This window comes from Strix uralensis, chromosome 1 (assembly GCF_047716275.1).
Source record: "Strix uralensis isolate ZFMK-TIS-50842 chromosome 1, bStrUra1, whole genome shotgun sequence".
NCBI lineage: Eukaryota > Metazoa > Chordata > Aves > Strigiformes > Strigidae > Strix > Strix uralensis.
The window spans coordinates 56,263,629-56,282,137 of NC_133972.1; the positions used below are offsets into that span (position 1 = coordinate 56,263,629).

General features: G+C 39.1%; 1 protein-coding gene across 14 annotated transcripts in view; it reads right to left on the reverse strand.

The window, feature by feature from the left end:
* The window catches only part of PARD3 (par-3 family cell polarity regulator), a 457,578-nt gene that overhangs the window by 120,616 nt on the left and 318,453 nt on the right, over nucleotides 1-18,509 (reverse strand). The window contains exon 21 of one of the 14 annotated variants that reach the window (XM_074867676.1): nucleotides 584-1,729. The exons of the other annotated variants lie outside the window; for them this stretch is intronic. Coding sequence (XP_074723777.1) covers nucleotides 1,720-1,729 — 10 coding nt within the window. The 3' untranslated portion in view covers nucleotides 584-1,719. Of the gene's footprint in view, nucleotides 1-583; nucleotides 1,730-18,509 lie in introns of those variants that run through there. 14 annotated transcript variants of the gene reach the window in all.

Consider the following 18,509-nt stretch of genomic DNA (forward strand, 5'->3'; position numbering starts at 1 on the left):
AGCACTGAAACATGCAAAGTCCAGCAATGGTACAGACAGGACACTGCAAATGCTCGCAAACACTGAAATAAACCACAGAGTTCTTAAAAATTTCTTCTGACCCACGAATGTAAACTGTTTGAAATACTTAGAGTCCACCAGGCATTTATAATATTTTCCCTTTTGCTCCTGTTGATTCTAGTACAAAACCACTGTGTGGGTTGAAGACATACCACACAGTGACCCTGCAGAATAATTAATTTCTGGCCACTCAGTCAAGAGATATTATGCCGTGTAACCATGTTTATGGCTCTTAGGGCAGCTGTTTAAAAACACAACAGAAAAATACAGTTTAGGAGCCTGTACACAAACTTTACAGTGCATGGCTGTTCTCCACAGTTCCCAGATTGATCATTTTCAAAGTAATTCAGGCATCTGAAAACTAAAACTGTTCATTAATAATAATAATCTGAAAAGGGAAAGGCAGGGGACAGGATAGGGTTAAAAATCACAAAAGAGGACATGAAGTTAAAGCCTTTGATTTTATAATATGTTATACGTAAAGCTGACATACTTCAATTCAGTAACTAGAAACACCAGCATATATCTTTTAAAACATCCACCTATTTATTAGAGAGTAGTCAAAACCATTATACAAAACATTTACATATATGACACAAGAGCTTCAAATCAAGTACTGGATGTCGTACATCAGACAAAAGAGAATGGTTAATTTAAAATAGCCCTAAATCCTCTAGCCAAGAGAGGAGTTTTGGCAGAAAAACAGTGGAACTGAGCCATTTTACCCTGATACACAGAGAGTGCTGGGGGTGGCAGGGGTCTGACTGACAGAACACACAGAGCTGCAGGGAGACACACAACATATGTGGTACTGTAGCACAGCATCTCTGGGATGCCCGTGTTTGGTTGTGTCTCCTGTCCTTCCTTGACCCATTCAAAATGTTAGGCAAAGCAAAGGAACCAAATTCTGGAGTAGCCAGTTTATTTTTGTAAAAGAACTAGTGGTTAAAAAAAAAAAAAGAAATAATAGATAAAATTGAATTAGTTAGTACCCATTGTGTTTTGGCAGCAAAACAGAATTCAGAATTTCTACCACCATAAATCAATTCATTGCAAGTATGAACAGAAATATATTGATTTTTTATTAACAAAAATAAAGGACACAGGAAATTTCTAATAATCCTTGTAAGCAATCTAGTAAATGTCTGGTCAGGCTGCATGATTGTGGGAAGAGCATTTCTAATGTTAACATGCAACGCAAACCTAGCAAAAATTGATGGTTTGAGTTTCCAGATCCAACCGTCCAAGTCCAGAACACACCACGCTCGTGCTGCGTTTCAACAGAGACAGAGGTATGTTTACCGCACAGGAAGCACTCGGAGCATCAGGAGGGTTCAATTTGCTTTGGCTCATGAGCGAGCTGTGGCAACAATCCTTCTCTTCCAGGGTTTTCTTCCAATCATCTGGGAATGAATGTTCCTTCTGCCCTCGGGGACCATCCTGATAAGGTCTCCAGGAGACATCTCAGGTCCTTTCCCAGGCATTTCAAAGGGTGTCCATATTGTTCCCACTCTGACCGGAGATTTTCCAGTGCCCATCTCTGACAAGCTTTGTGGTCATTCCAGCAGTGGACAGCCTGGCAGAGTATGAACCATGGTGGTCTTGCAAAGTTGCCTTCTCTGGACTTTGTCACCCACAGAAGTGATATATCTGCCATAATCACCACTGCCTGTAACAAGTTCAGCAACATTAACTGCGCTGTCCCTACACCTGAACCCAGAATAATCAACACCATCCTTCCCCCTCCCTGATTGTGGCTTCATGTTTTTAACGCCATCACCTGCACAGATAGCATCTCCATGATACCCACAAGCCATGGAGCTGCAGAGCAGTTTGGAAACACACTGCCCTAAATCAGTCTGGCTCTGAACAAATCTGCATACTTTCAGCAAAACCTCTGTGCAAAAATATTTACAAGTTCAAGATTTCTCTTCTCCACCGAGATTGCAAGTCTAACAGCATCTCTGTTAAGCTTCAGCTTACAACAGTAGAAGTAACAGACAAACAAAGGAAACACATTTTCCAGGCTCCACCAAGCACTTGAGAAACGTATTTAAAAGAACTGTAATGGGGATACATATGTACACACACACCCCCCTTTTATTTCTGTAGAACCAGTCAACGCTCCTCACTCCAAACATCATTCAAAGGTTTTGGTTAGATTACTCTTGCTAACAATAAATGCATTTGCTATTTATTTCCATTAAAAGTGTTTGCTCCATGAAGTATGATTTATAGTCATAATGAAACCCACAGCCCAAATCAGCATCCTCTCCTCCAAATTTATAACAGACATTTATAAATTATTTAACATTCATATTCAAACCAAGTTTAACTACGGAAGAGCAACATCCAGCAATACTAAGGCACACCATTGAAGTGAGCTGTCAACACTCCCTCGACTGTACTGTGATGACTACACTGGTGTCAAGCTAATCAAAATCACCAGTCCTAATTTCCTCAAGTAGATGTTTCCTACTCTGATTCAAGAATATTAAGAAAAACAGGACACTTAGAAATAAAAATAAGAGTATTGAGACCACTGAAATTCAGTCTATGCAATATCCTTTCAAAACACCAAATTCACATCCCACAGCCACCCTGCACTGCCTTCACAGTCATGGTAAAGCCCTTCCCGGCTGCTCTCCAGTGGCCCTTTGTAGCTGTGTGAGTCAGAAGAAGCAAAGTGTGGGTCAGGTCCCCTGAATTACTCCCGGTATTTAAAACACCCCAATGTGAATGCATCAGCCCAGTGGAAAGATCTGGCTTACCTTTGCAAAAGTTTCACCTTCTTAAATCTGCAAGTTGTGTAGTCCCTGACTTGCCCCATGAACATTAATGCGTGAGTGACACCTTCCCAGCAACCCACCAGCATTTGCAGCTTACTTCTTTACTGCTCGGGTACTCGAAAGGAAGGGAAGGAATTAGGATGTATGCCCCATACATGACCCATGGCAACTTTGGAACTTTACTGCTTCCAATACTGTTTCTTCCATAATGCATATTACATTGAATGTCCTGGCACACCCACGCAATAACTTCCCCCACTGAAGCAATTGCTCACTTAATGATAACAACCTAAGGCTGGAAACTCCCAAAGTGCAATTGTTAACGATATTTCCCTTGTAAAATAGCAATCACCATCCATTTGTCCTGTGTCAGAGAGACTCCAGACTTTTGCAAGAACATGGCCTTGAGGATACTGGCAAATGATTTGATCCCAGCCCTCACTGCTCACTTCATGGACACAGGAGCTGTTCACTGCTGCACGCAGCTGGTTAGCGAGTGCCTGAAGCACCTGGAGATTTTCAGACACTTGTCTGAACTCATTCTCATTGCTGTGAGGCTGGCTGCTGGGATACTTGTTGCAGTTCTTACAAATGCAAATGAAATGACGACTTTCCTTCTGAAGCAGACATGAGAACTCCACCAGCTCAGGATCTGTGCACAGCAATGCTCCTTGCATTAGTGAAAAGGAAGACAGCGTTTAAAAACAAAGGTAAGAACTACTGTTGGAATTGAAAATCAAAACAGTGCAGAAAACGAGCATCTGTGACACTGATGTTCAGACAGTCCTGGGAATCTAATTCCAAGCTTCTGTCATTTGCTAAATTCAGTGCCAACAATTTAACTGTGAGCTATAGAAGCCCTACCTAAATCAGTGCACAAGATACCAATGCACAGACACAAGCTACCGCATGATGTGCAGAAAAACTACATACGCTATTGCCTCACAGAATTAACATATTAACGATGAAAAAAGATGTGATGCTAGACCTTGAGCTACACCAGATACTGTGGAGCACCTGCAGCCATAGCAGCACAGCACTGAACTGTGGCCATCACTTCCCCCAGTCTGAATTCTTAGAAGCAGAGAGCAGAATATTATTCATGGTGGAAAACAAAGAGCAAAAGAAAGTGCAAATTTTTCTCCAAACCCCAAATAATAAAAAAAAAATTACCCATCTGTTCACAAATATATTCTTTCACAGACATAGCTTAATACTTCTTTGAGGCCACATACTGTATAGTTATGGAGTAGTCTCTTTATAATAGTAACACTACCTCACGTAACAGCTAGTTTATTCAGTAGCTCTGTCATCTAAACCCTGTTACAAAAAGTACAGCTAAAAATTGGTTTCATTTTATTTTGTAACTGCATAAGCAAAAGCTTGAAGAAAAAACTTCTACAACTAATTGAAATATAGGCTGTATATTAAAAATACCCTGTCTATCCAAGAGTGTGAGAAATTGATGAAAGACTGCAGCTGAAATCTTGTTCACTCTAATTGCCAAGAGACTCCAGGGTTCTACTTAATTTATAGCTTCTTAGTTCTCCTTTCACATTAAGGGTTAGAGAAAGTTGCAAGATAAGTGTAAATGCTCAAAGTCATATTCACAGATCCACAGACTTAATCCTCAAATTCAGCAACAATAGCAATCACAGTAAGTGAAGCAATTAAAAAATATAAGAGGACCATTTTTCAAAAGTATGAGCTCTAGAATAGAACAGCCAAGTCATATCAGAGGAAAGGACCATCCTCACACCTTGTGATACTAGCTTGTTACATTATTATTAATAAAAAGACTAGAACACAGACCTATATGCCCAAAGCTTGACCCTCAAATAGGAAATCCCATGAACTCTGGAAAATGACGTCAAACTAAAATGCATACACAAACCTCTCTGTCAGTCCCTAGCTGGCTTACTTTCAAGCTTACTTGCTTGAATGACCGTCACCAACCAGGAGGTGACCTAATCCAAAACCTATCACACTCAACAGAGAGGCACTGACTAGCAAGTGCCTTCAGTGGCTTTGGGCCAATGCATCAAAGCAACTAAACAGTATGAGACTCAACAAAGAAGACAGTGTAGCAGAACATTTAAAGAACAAGCTCAAGCTACAATATGATGCCATATATATAAAATATGTGAAATGTATATAATATACACATGTAGACATAAAGAACATGTAAATGATTTTGCATAAATATATAGACAGAACAAATGAAGAAAGGAGGATGTATGAGTAGTAGCAACAGAAATTCCACATTTACAACTTATCTCAAAAATATCTTCAGTTTAAAAGCATATGTATCAGCACCCTCGATATAACAAAAATACATATAATCTGTTAAATGGATTTTACTCTGATGCGTTACTGATGAGATCATTGTCGTCTGCCAAATCATCCACCTATTTCATTAGAATAAAGAGCTATAGAAGAAACATGCATTAGTTGATTAATGAAAAAAACACAAAAATTGATTGAGACAAAAGTTCAGTAGCATTATGTTCCTTAACAGAAAAAAGGCCATCATTAAAAATTAACAAATGGTTAAGTGTCTTGAGCTATTCTATCAGTGCTCTCTGTCTTCAAGGCATGCTCTTTTCCCCATAGTAACAAACAGTATTCACACACACACCCCCTAACACTACTCAAAGGATTTTGCAATGATTTCTGTAATCTTTTTCACCCTGCTCTATCAGCAAAATCATAAGATTTATATTTCAAAAGATTACGGTGACACACAAGAACACTCTGTTGCTAAAAAAACCCTTAATAAGCATAAACAAGGGTTCAGCACAGCACACAAACAAAAATCACCCTGGTTAGTGATGACTTGAGGGTTTACAAGCCTTCCTTTTGAAGCAAAATTGTGCAAGTGCTATTTTTAAAAATATGCTTGTAAGTGCAAACATTTACATATTTGCAATGGATTTCTAGAAATAGCCAGTTATCACATCTAATCAAATCAGTAAATCAAATTCTGCTTGTTAGGAGGGAGTGGAATGACTGCTAGAGTGACAGCAGCAGCACTATCCTGAGATGATACAGGAGCACTGATGCACAGCCAGGAGGAGCAAGGCACCTTGATGTAGGAGCTTGTGGGCATAGTTAAAATGGATGTTTATAACTTCTCATTTTCCAAGGGTTTCCTTGTCTATATTAAAACTGATGAAGCAGCGTTCCTTCGGTTGCAACATTCAGCAGAAGACTCCTGCCAGGAGGGTTCCTGGAGAACTCTGCTGTCCCAAACGAAGAAAAATACATTACAAAAGGACATAGGTAACTCATGAAAATGAAGAATACCTCTGAAAAGATACATTGTACCTTGTCAGAGCAATGAAGTTTGCCTTCAAGCAATAAAGAAACTCATGTGCTCAGCCATGAACACAGAAATTTAAAGCAGGAGAACCAAAGTGGTTATCACTCCAAATTATCAGTCCTCTCTGAAGTTGCCACCCTGTGCACAAGTGCTGTAAAGCACATGAAGGTCTTCTGTGTTATATTCACACATTTTCTCCCAACAGCCTCTGCCTCACTTTCCAAACATTAAGAACCATTTTCCATCACTGTTCAAGTGGGGATTCTAGTACATCTCACCAAACTAAGGCTACTCAAAAACAACAGCCAGGACGGCACATCAATCGCAATACTTCATGTGCAACATCACCGGTGATTCCCACAACAACTTCCTGGAAAGAAGTGGAAACAACATATGGGACCAGTAACCGTTTCCAGCCACTGAAGCTTAATCTGCCTGTCTTTGTGAGTCAGTATCCCAACTTCACAGAAATGGGTATAATGCCAAACCAAGAGACATGTCATGAGGTTTCATTCAATTATTTTCATAAACAGTTTTGATAACATTTCCTGAAAGGCATGACACAACAGGCAGAATATTATTCACACCAAGTCGTTCTCTTTTCACAACTTAAGCATTTGTAATATTTACTTCTAGCATAAAATGGTGGAACTTTTAAAAACAGATTTCTTTTACGGAGAGACCATCTGTTTGCAAATTTCTAAACAGAAGATAATATTCTTGCATTGCTACTCATGATCGCCTAAAGCTAGCTGGAGCCATTGACTGCTCCAATAAATAAATAAATAGATAAATAAATAAATAAATAGAAATAAGAAAAAAACTAACAACTAATCCAAACTACTGCAGTTTAAAAACGGGCTGAGAAGGTCAAAGGAAGTAGGGATAATTTTACAATGATAATATTGGAAAGACAGCAGCAAGTCAGCAAACAGACAAGAGATTCTTCTATTGTATGGCCGAATCAACACAGTAAGCAATACCACAACGTACTAGAAGTCACCATAAATAACTCATTTTCATGGTGGTCAGCCAAAACCTGTTAAACTGTGGATTGTGGCATCCCTGAAGGAATTGGGAATAAAAAAGAAAGCTTCTGCTTAGATGCGACTGTGTTAGCAATCATCAATGATGGGAGCAACCACAGAAGCAGTACATGACATTTTAATGGATGTTTCATAACAGTCTAAGCATTTTAAAGTTTGCTTGTGTGGCAAAAACTCTTTAATGTTGTGTATGCATTCAAAAAAGAGAGTGGTTATTGACCACAAAGTTACTTGCCCCAAGATTAAATCTGATACACTAAGTGTGTGCTATTTGTCATTGAAGAAAGTAGCTCATACATGTGACACAGCCAAGCTAATTCAGTCTTTTAATAGATAATATAATCTTAATGGGCAACATATCCTTTCATTACTGTCATTTAATGCACTTACAAATGCTCTTGTCCCCCTTCTCAGACAGAATCTGCCCATCAAGACTGCAGTGCCCTGTTAAGTAATTCAGTGCTGGGCAGTAAGATGCTAAACAGTAATTGAAAAACTGTAAATACAAATTGCAAAAAGTAAAGTCTCACTTACAAAGTAAAAAGCAGGCTCCTGAAAAAGTCTGAATGAAGGCCTCCAGTATATCAACTCGTCTTTCACAGACTACATACATAAAAGCAGGCATACAACCCTCTACTTTGCAATACATGATACCATATATAGGAATAAAAAATCCTTCCCAAATTCTAAGCATCAACAGAAGCCTACTATTAACAGGTGTCTGACTGTCTGAAGTACAGTGTAGTTATTCTTCTATAACATAAGCAATTTTTCTGAGTCAGGGTAAAATGCTCCTTCCCAGTGTGCTGGGTGCCAAGTCCAGCCAACTGCCTCTTGCTCACACTGTATCGAGCAGCTCACAAAACCTTACCCCAGCATTCCCCACCTGACAACTGCTGCCCTGCAACCATGCAGCGGGATGGGCTCGCTTCTGTTGGTGCATTTGTCACATTCTACACATCAGTTTAAAAATTGTGGACCAATTTAGGTATTAATAATACTACATTGTATGCCTCTAATTACCAGTGTCCACTAAGAGCGTTTAGCTTAGAGAAAGCATTTAAACCATGGCTACTCTTCAACATGCTCTCTCTACAACTATACTTCTAATTCCTGCCCTGTTCATTTTAATGCATTATTGTTTCAAAATACAATGCTTCAAAATTGCAAATTATGTCTGGCTCAAGGGCTGATTATGAGAAATACTAGCACTTCTGCCTCTGTGTGAATAACTCTGATAATAATGAGAGATTGATTGAGCTCCAAGAAGTCCAAATGATGAGAATGGTCAATTTGAACATTTCTATTAGCTTCTTTTGTTAAATCTAACACTTTGCCAGGCCAGAGACAAATACTGCATCTGGTTACCACGATTTTTTCCAACCCTGCAGAAGTACAATTTAGAAAATGGGTACTGGTCTAAAGGCAGACCTTATAAGAAATGCTAATGAAACATAAAAACCCACCCATTTTACTGGCACTCAAGAGATGAGGAAAAAAAAAAAAAAAAAAAAAAAAAAGTTGCAAGGGGAATTTGCTTCAACACTTTCCTGGCAGAAAAGGAAAAAAACCCTCAGTAATACGAAGAGTCTTCACAACTCCATTTTACAGCTGAAATGCTTGTTTGCATATTTATGAGAATGGCCTGCCCACGTAAATGTGAGCTACAACAAGAAAATCACTAAAGATGTTCACTAAGCACATGCAACAGGTAGAGAAATGAGGACACAAATGTAACACACCAGCTAGTTAAACCAGGAAATTGCAGTAACATTATTCCAACAACTTAGTCTTTCAGCCTTGCAATTACACTGTATAAAATCAGCAAAGGTTAACATAGACACACACAAAGTTAATCAAACTACTGGCAGTTCATCTGGAACCTTCCAAAGATTAAAACTTCCCTACAGATCTCATTACCTAGAAATGTTAGTAAGTCAGTCAGCACTTTTTCTGTCAATTACTGAAAATCTTTGTTGATACACATCTCCTAGAAAATAACCTCTGTAGGGAAAATTAAGCAATAGGTGATGTCTCTATATCTTTAGCCTCATTCACGTGTTTACACATATGGGAGGTAGGCAAAGCACAGACTATGTCCAGATGAGGACAACAGACAACATCGCAGGATCTGTGGGAACAGTCTTAACCAAAATATCCTTAAAACCCAGACAAGTGTACAGCTGCTATTCTCTTCTCAGGGGATGCCTACACCACCAAACAGCATTTCCTCTTGCTGAGCTGCAGCACCCAATTGCTGCTGGCTGTAGGTTACAGTTTAGGGTCTCCTGTCCCATTCTGGGTTCCACAGTGACACGTAAGTCTCCTTGGGGATAAAAAATAAACCCTAATTATAAAAATAAATAAATAAGGCCATTAGGATACTTTTACAGGGTGCTCTAGAGCACAACTCAATTAAGCTATGCTGAATGCCCCTACATTGTCATAAAAAACAGAGGGAAAAAAATAACAGGTACATTATTTTGAAAGTTTGCTACAGACAGGGCTAAGGCACAGGACTTAGCCTGAGCCAAGGCTCTGGTTAGTATGGTTAATGCACACTCATTAACATGCCACTGCTGGCTTCACATACCTCTGTCTATTCTATCAGCTGATATTCTGCCCTGTGGCATGAAAATTTAGTTTCCATACGCAGTATCTTCTGGGTGGAAAATTAAGAGCGAGACTTTGCACTGCAGCAGCACCACCGGAACAAACCATCTCTGGAGCGGATGCAACAAGACTCAGGTGCACCATCGCTGGGAAGTCAGTTTGGCAGCGAGTCCCCGCAGCAGCTGGTGCAGGGGCTTGCCCAGAGCTACCTGGAGCCCTGGAGACACCCAGCATCCTGTAACTGCCAGTACTCAGAGCTTGAGCTGTCTTCATGGTAACTGCAGTTGAAATAACTATATCAATTATGATTTACACTGGTGATTATTTCAGGGCCAAGCTGGGAGTGGAGATTTATTTCAGATTGAAAAGGAATACAAACCAGGACTTGCATGGGACTAATTACAGGCAAGAGATGTGGGGTGGGGGAGTTTTTTTTGGTTCCAGCCACCATACAAATAAGCTCCTAGCACAGAAGATCACAGACCAGGACCAGCCCCATACACACTGACATTTTTGTTCTCATTCATACACACTCAGGCACTATAAGAAGTGAGTGACTGGGCCTATATTTATTTAGAAACCCAGACAGATGATGTTTAAAATAAACCCAACCTTAACATCAAAGATACCCAGCTCCTGAGACGTTCTTCTCCAAATGATATTGGCTCTGCTCATACTTGGTGCTGCACACAGTATACAGCAATTATCACTGCCATCTTAATATTGCTTCTGAATATAGAGCGTAAAATAATCTTAAAAAAAAGAACCATACCGATGAAAATGGCACTGAGTCTTCACATTTTATTTATCTTACACAAGCAGTTTTCTTCCTTTTGCAGTTATAAAAGGCAAACAGAATTAGCAAAGTATTTGGAGCTCCACAAATGATATCACGACTCCTAATGATTACAGATGATAATACTGTTGGTATTATTACCTGCTCAGCAACATCAGAAAAAAGAATCACTTTAACTGTAACACTACATCTGAAACTCCTGTTTGTGAAAGCATGTTGTGCTCTGTATTTCAGGACTTTAGCACTACGAGTTAAAGACAAAGATAGCATCTATAATAACACTGTGAAATATCTGAGACTTATTTGTGGTATGTTGCTGTTGAAATGTGTAATAGCAATTCAACTTGCATTCTAAATACTGCTGGCACACCTGGTGTTGAATATGCTAGAAGCACTTGCAATCGGTATAAAAATATACTACTTTCATTATTGTGGTACTCAAAAATGCTGATACAGCTAAGATTCTAGATGCATTTTTGTTACTAAATCCTCTTTTACAGAACTTTTAGAGGTAATCCATAAACTTTGTTTCTGATTAGACATTTTCTTACCAAGTACTATCTATAACAGCATAGCAGAAAAAAGAAATCTACGTATATTTTCAGTCATCCATCCACCTTCAAAGTAAACTCAACAGCAGCATCTGGAAGCCGTAGATAGCATATGTTTTTAGCATACAAATATTTCGTATTTCTACAACACAGGAAACACCACAGGACATCAAAGCCCTTGGAGACACTGGCATGGACAAGGTAATATCCCATTTTTAAAATGAGAAAACAGTTTCTCTTGAAAGCTTAAGCAACTTGCCAAACTCCAGGAGACTTCTGTATTGCAAGCACAAACAGTGTAAGGACGAACTCTGCAGATTCCATTGACAAAGCCAGGTCTATGAGGTTTATATATCTACTGAACTAGTTATTTCTAACAGACAATTTCTCTACCAATACAGCATTACCGACATACTTTCAACATATAATACAAATCCTTTAAAATAGCCATACCAGTAGTGTGCTATTATATTGAAAACAGTTAAGAACACCAAGTAGTTCCATGAAACCATACCACGTTCTTTTTCATTTTAGGACTAGGCGCTACAAAACTGATATCAAAAAAGTCCTGAAAAAACTGTTAAAATTTGTAGAAACTATGAATTTGAGTGTACAGAGATGCAAACGACTCAAAATTTCCTGTTAATCACCTCAGCAGCTAGCCCAAACATACACTGTAAAACTAGTCCATGAAGTGAATGCATTCCAGCAGGGTCTATTTTACAAACATCTACGGCCTTTTCCTGCACTCCTGCTTATTTTAAGTTTGCACAGAAGCAGTAAAAGTTAATATGCAGTGGAACACTACATTAACTACTGAAATGTTATTGCACATCAAAAAGGTTTACTGCTACTTTGCAAACATGCTTACCTGAGTGCCATAAAATACCAACATAATGAGTCAAATCTACTGCAGTGCATTGCAATCAGGTCTTTGCACTTGTAAAAGCAGCTCCTGGATACCACAATAATGAAAGTAATCTCTAAATGACATTTTTGTATATGATATACTACAGATTTTGTTAGTATTTTGGAATTAAGTAAATCCACCCCAAATCATCAGTAGCAGGACAAATTGCCCAGAATAGAATATAAACACACCATATTTTGTACTTGAGCACAAAGGTAACGTCTCAAGAAATCCTCGAGCTGCAGATCACTGAAAGCCTGGAAGATAGACCTGGGATGAAGTGCTATATGGTTACACTGTTCTGGTACCCCACCCTTGGGCGCTACTACTTACCACTGTCAGGGACAAAGCATTGGGATACAGGGACATACTGGGTATCATTCAACTCTGTGTGACTGTATTCTTACAGTAAACTCTAGAGAATCTACTGAACATGGAAGGAATTAAAAATAATACTTTCTCCCCCTCCAAAAGTAATATAAACTTCCTTCTTTTGTAACTGGCTGTTCGAACTACAAATGCTTGAGGTTTTACTCAATATCTGTACTTTGACATGAAAATGAGAAGTATCAGCATTAATACAAGTGTTGTGTTTTTAATTAAAACCAGGTCACATTTTCTGGTGTAGCATGAAATAGTAGGAAGGAAGATTTCTGTAGACCGCTTCTTCCTCAGTTCCACAGAAAATAATCACCTTTTCTAGCTCAGTGGATCATCTCAGACACTATTAGGTATCATATCAGCCAATCAAGCTTGGTGTCCTAATAGTTGCCCATCCAAGACACTTTAGAGTGAGATGCTTGGAAGCACAGCAAAAATAACTGTTTACAGATAACTTCTTCCTTAACGTTTAGCATGTAATGGGTGGCTCACAGTCATTAATGCATGCTTAGCTGCATTATTTCATATATTCTTGGTGTTCAGGGAACTGTGGGGACAGTAAGTCCCTGAGGGTAATCACATATCACAAACAGCCTTTAAAATTTAAACTTTTTGGTTTATAATCTTGTACATCTATATGGTTTTGCTTCATGAGAAGGATAAGTACATGTGGACTGATTCAGATTTTTTGTACTGGTGATTATTCAGTGTAACTTGTTCCTGTCTCCTCTTACCAAGGACAAATACTTTTCACCAGGAGAGTGGTTAAGCACTGGAACAGGCTGCTGAGAGAGGCTGCCGAGTCTCCATCCTTGGAGATATTTGAAACTCAACTGGGCGTGACACTCAGCTCATGAAACATTGAAGTTGGACTGCTGCGAGCAGGAGTTGAACCAAGCAGAGATCCCTTCCTGCCTGAATCACTCTGAGTGCAGCATTTTTGATATCTCTTAAGTTCCTCCTAATTCTATCTTCTTTTTCCCTTCAGAAGAATTCATCAACGGATTCAAAGCAGGGGAAATACTACTTGCATACCCCATTGGTATTGTGTTTCTAATATTTCCTTCTTTCTTATTCTTTCTACAAAACTTTTCTTCCTCTTACTTTTCCCCAAAACAACAATGTAAAAGCCTAAATAAGCCCTCTGAATGCCTTATACCCACTATTTTCTTACTACGTTCAGGGAAATGCAGGGGTTCACAGACTATTTCCATTCCGGTATATTCTATTCCATAAATCACACTGGCTTATACCCATTTTGCCATTTTCGCTGAAGCATTTTATAATTCTGTCTTTAATGACTATTTCTCTGCACAACAGTAGGACATGTGGAAATCCATCAGCCTGCCAACGCATCACAAATATAGATCATTGCTCCCAGGAAGTGCAATGCACTAGTAAGTTGGAGCTTTGCCTTTTAGAAAAGGATCAGCTGTCCTGCAGCTGACAACTTAGGTACCTCAAGGAACTATGACTTAATAACCTATGTCATCTTCAGCTATAAAAATATATTAGGTTGCATTAATTTTCATCTAAGGCAACATTTTCCCATTTTTAAACAGGATTTTCAGAAGACTCTGCTTTATAAACATCCTTTATAAACATCTACAGCATCCTTAATGTGTACCAATGTACAGGTGTTCTTAGTAGCAAATTATATCTCCAAAGAACATTTCCAACAGATAATGAAACAAATGTCATTAACAGAGCTTTTCATCTAACAGATCCTTCACGTCTCAAGACAGTATTTATTTACCATACTTTGTTATGGACTAGCACACACTGCCTAGTTAGTCTTCAATTATCACATCAGGTGGAGGAAAAAAATCCTATTTCTATATAAGCTAAAACTGAAATTGACTTTGAATCTCTGAACTGTCAACAAATTCTTCTCTGAAAAGGCTTGCTTTGCAGAGATTATAAAGTAGGTGTCATCCTTGACACTTGCGTTCTATATTCATCCGGCAGACCTGGAAGAGAAGCGCCACAGAACGCTGCGCGGGATGGCGGAGGGCTCAGCTGTCACACCGCCTGCCTTCCTCGCTTGCTTTGCAGGCAGAGACGGTGCTGTAGGTGTCAAAGGTTCTCTATTTAAACTCGCTGACAAGCAAAGGAAGAATACTGGGCGAATATGTTAGCAGCCACTATGAACTCGCCTCTAGTAACAGGTCATCCTGACACTTTTATTTCTGGATGTTAGAAACAAAAGCCCCGATTCTATTGAAATTAAAAAAAACTCCACACCAAACCCATATGATAAATCCCCATCAGATTTACAAGTTCAAGATTTACTCTGGGAAAATCCAGTGTTAAGAATATATAGAGCAAAGCCCTGCTTTCTGTCAGAATGACAAACTGGAAAGCCACATACGATTATGTTAATCTCTCACTTCAAATCTCCCTCGCACAATTGCATACCAGTGCTTTCTGTGTTTCGTTTAAAAGTCATAGAGTTTACTAACCACTTAATGAAGCTGCATTCCTTAAACCGCTGACAGATTATGTGAAGTTGTTTGGTTTTGAAACATGAATTTGTCATTCCACTGCTCCCCGCCCCAATGACATCTTAGTCAAAAGCCGGTGTGTTTGGGGCTGCAGGCAATGAAACACACATTTCCTCAAAGCAACTGATTCCACCAAGCAGCAGCAAAGAGAAAGGCAAAAAAGTGCGGAGAGTAAGGAAGGAGCATGGCTTGCCTTTCCAAAAAAGAAAAGCTATTTTCAATCAAGCTTATCTCTTTCAGTCCCTTATTTACTTTTAATTGGAAAGAAGGAAGTGAAGAATATGAAAATGCTTTGAAAGACATTTATAAGAGTCCTGGGTAATTGTCTGCATCAAAGATGACAATTTGCTGCATGGCTGATTTCATTTGAAAGGCTTTTCTGATTCTGTGCGTCCCAGTGGCCGGCTGAAACTTTGAAAATGGATCAGGACATAGTAGCCCAGAGCAGCACAGAAAAGAAGGTGCCATTAACAGTATCCAACTTGCAGCCAGGATGAGGACTCTGCTCCTCCTTTGAAGCTTGAAAAGGCATCGTGCTTAGACCCTCCATCTAGGATTGCAGTGTGTCGCACATTTTCTAGCTCGTGGCAGAAGAGGGGAAGCAGATGTGGACTTAATGATAGTTGTGCCAGCTGGCTTATAGTAGTAGCAGGCAAAAACCAGAGCGCAAATGGCCCCAGATTCCATTTACCTGAGCAACAACCCAGCTCAGCGTTCCTGATGAAAGTCTCAGTTCAAGCACTGCAAGCTGTCGGCGACATTCTCAGATGAACATTAGCAAACCCAGGCGCAATTCAGTGTGCAAGCAATGAGCTTCCAAGTTTGAAATGATACAGCTGACAGGTGTTTAAGCAATAACCTCCTCCTCTGTATTCTAAGGCTCAAGATTTATGGTGTTTTGTGCCATGAGCAGAGCACTAAAGAAAAATAAATTTCTAACTTTCGGAGCTTGTTCCCATGTTTTCTATTAAGTCCATACATCAGTAAGTGTCATTCACCCATACGAAGTCCTATTAGTCATGTTTACAAGGTAAATGCCATTATTGCTGCTTCTTAAACTACTGAATGATGAAAATCAGACCACAGATTTTATTTTATCGAGTTCGAGGTATTTGCCAGTCCCGTTGATTAGGGTGTAATTCAACAGTATTTTACACAACTCAGATACCTTTTTGTCATGTGCCTGCTTAAAAGTCTGAAGGTTGTTATTAAATGAAAGAGAAAGAAGGTAATTACTAAATCAATGGTATAACCCTTGTGATTTGCTTTTCATCTCCTCACAGACATTATGATAAGAAAAATAAAATGAAAACCAGAATAGGCAATACAAGAAGTCATGTAACAAGCAACAGTAATCCATGTAGGTTATTCTCCCAAATGCCCAGTCAGAGGTCTCAGATGGCTAATGTGGTTGAAATGTGTAATTCAAAGCTACAAATAATATGTTTATGAATCTGGACATGTCCACTGCACCTTGGAAGCAGCTGTGTAAGGAAAAAAAAAAAAAAAAAAATACAACAGTGTATCTGATTTCAGCTAAACAAGGTTGCAAACTAAATTATCTATTTCCTCTCACAGAACTGGAAGCTACAACACTGCAGGGCTCCCAGTTATCATTTTAAATGTAATTAAATCTAATTAGGATTAGATTTTAATGGTAATCTGGGAATACTACATTTGCATTGGCTATCCAGTGCATTGATTTACCCACCTGTATGCTACAATAGATAAGAGAGAAATTAAAGACCATACATTATGGCTTTACATCTCCATCAACATTACAGGCCAGATCTTGAAATACGCAGCCTCCAGTACTAAAATGACTTATGCACGTGATGAATTTTAAGCATATTGCCTTGTTCCATGAACTTCAATACACAGTGCTTATGTTCTCCATTGAAAAGTTATGGTTATGTGGGACTGAGATATTAATTCTTATAGTAGAAAATGTATTATTTCATATAACATACTTATCCACAGTTGCTTCAAATTACATCTATTTCATAAGCAACCTCCAAAACCAATGTAGATACTTTCTTGCGTAAACTCAAGGTTAAGGTACAATGTGCATACCACCACCATCTTTTGTTCTTCTCAGCAGTTCCCCACATAAACTCAAACATACCATTTGTATTTGCAAATCCATTTTTATCCAATCATATCAAGGTCTACTTGTTCCAGCAGGTTTTTATTATCAGGCAGCGACTGTCCGTCTAGTATTTCTAGCAAGACATGACTAGATAGCTTGGCCTCCCAACTACTTCCCTTCCTCCCACTGGAAACTAGAGCTGCTTTTTTTCCCCTCCTTATTCTCAACATCTTGGTAGTTCAGTTTCTTCTAAAGATGTTATTCCTCAGACACATCCTTTCCTGAGACTGCTCGCTTGCTGGACATATTTTTTCTATCATAAAGCTCACCCATGAGAGTCCTCCCATACAAGCTCACCAGTAAGAGTGTGGCTGTCTACATTCTTGCAAACAAAATTAATTCCCCCAAAAAGCGACATAATCACAGTATCAGTGATGCCACTGTCTTACAGAACCATGGTTCAGGAACAACCACAGAGAAAAATTATATATGGCTTGAGGAAGCTGGGGAAAGATGAGGAGCTACACTTCAGCTGCCTGTGACCTATTACTTCACCAGTTCAGTCACCCATCTAGAAACTATATCCAAGCTTGTACACTGGCAATATGCATGAATGAAGTACAGGGATCATAAGTGATCAGCAGCACCACAGCAGATGTGTCATTTCGTCATCATCCAAAACCTACAAATAAGAACAATCTCAAACCTGCCTATCTTACATCCTGAGGGGATCCACTTTCATAAATGAAAATACCCTGTGCATGACAGGGGCAAGAGGAGTGGAAAAGAAGGCAGCATATACAATTTTTCTCTCTCAGGAGAGGAATGTCAAAGAATCACATGATATAGAAGCCCATCAAATTAATGTATCCCTACCAGCAGTAATTACAGGTGCACTGTTTGAAATTGTAAAGCCTTTCTTAAGACAGCACTACAACGACTTATTCATCAATTGATTGTTTTTGTCTGGTTGATTTTTATCAAGAAGCAAAATCTCTACTTAAAAATAAACAAAATCAGACTCAAAAATGAGTCAACATATTTTAGATTGCACTTGGAGAAGCATAAAGATTTTTATAAACTTCTGATGTCAAAACATATACCCACTCAAGCCTTCTCTAGTGGTGAAACAAAAAAAACTAGCAGAACTTCATATCAGCTTCCCAAAAACTATTTGCTCAGCTGGCAGTGGCCATCCAGGCACTCCTAAATGCCAGCAATGGAGAAGAAGGAACTGCACAGCCTCTCATCTGTTATGAGATTACAGCCACAGGACATGGCACACGATCCTATTGAAGGGGTAAGAAAGACGGGTATGATGCAACTATTCAGGTAAAACAAATACATTCAGGTGTAAGCAAAGCTCTGCAGCACCTGCATCTCCTCCAATAGATCAGTGTTTTTGTTCAACACTTTTCTAGATTAACTTCTGCCCTGTATTGATCTGT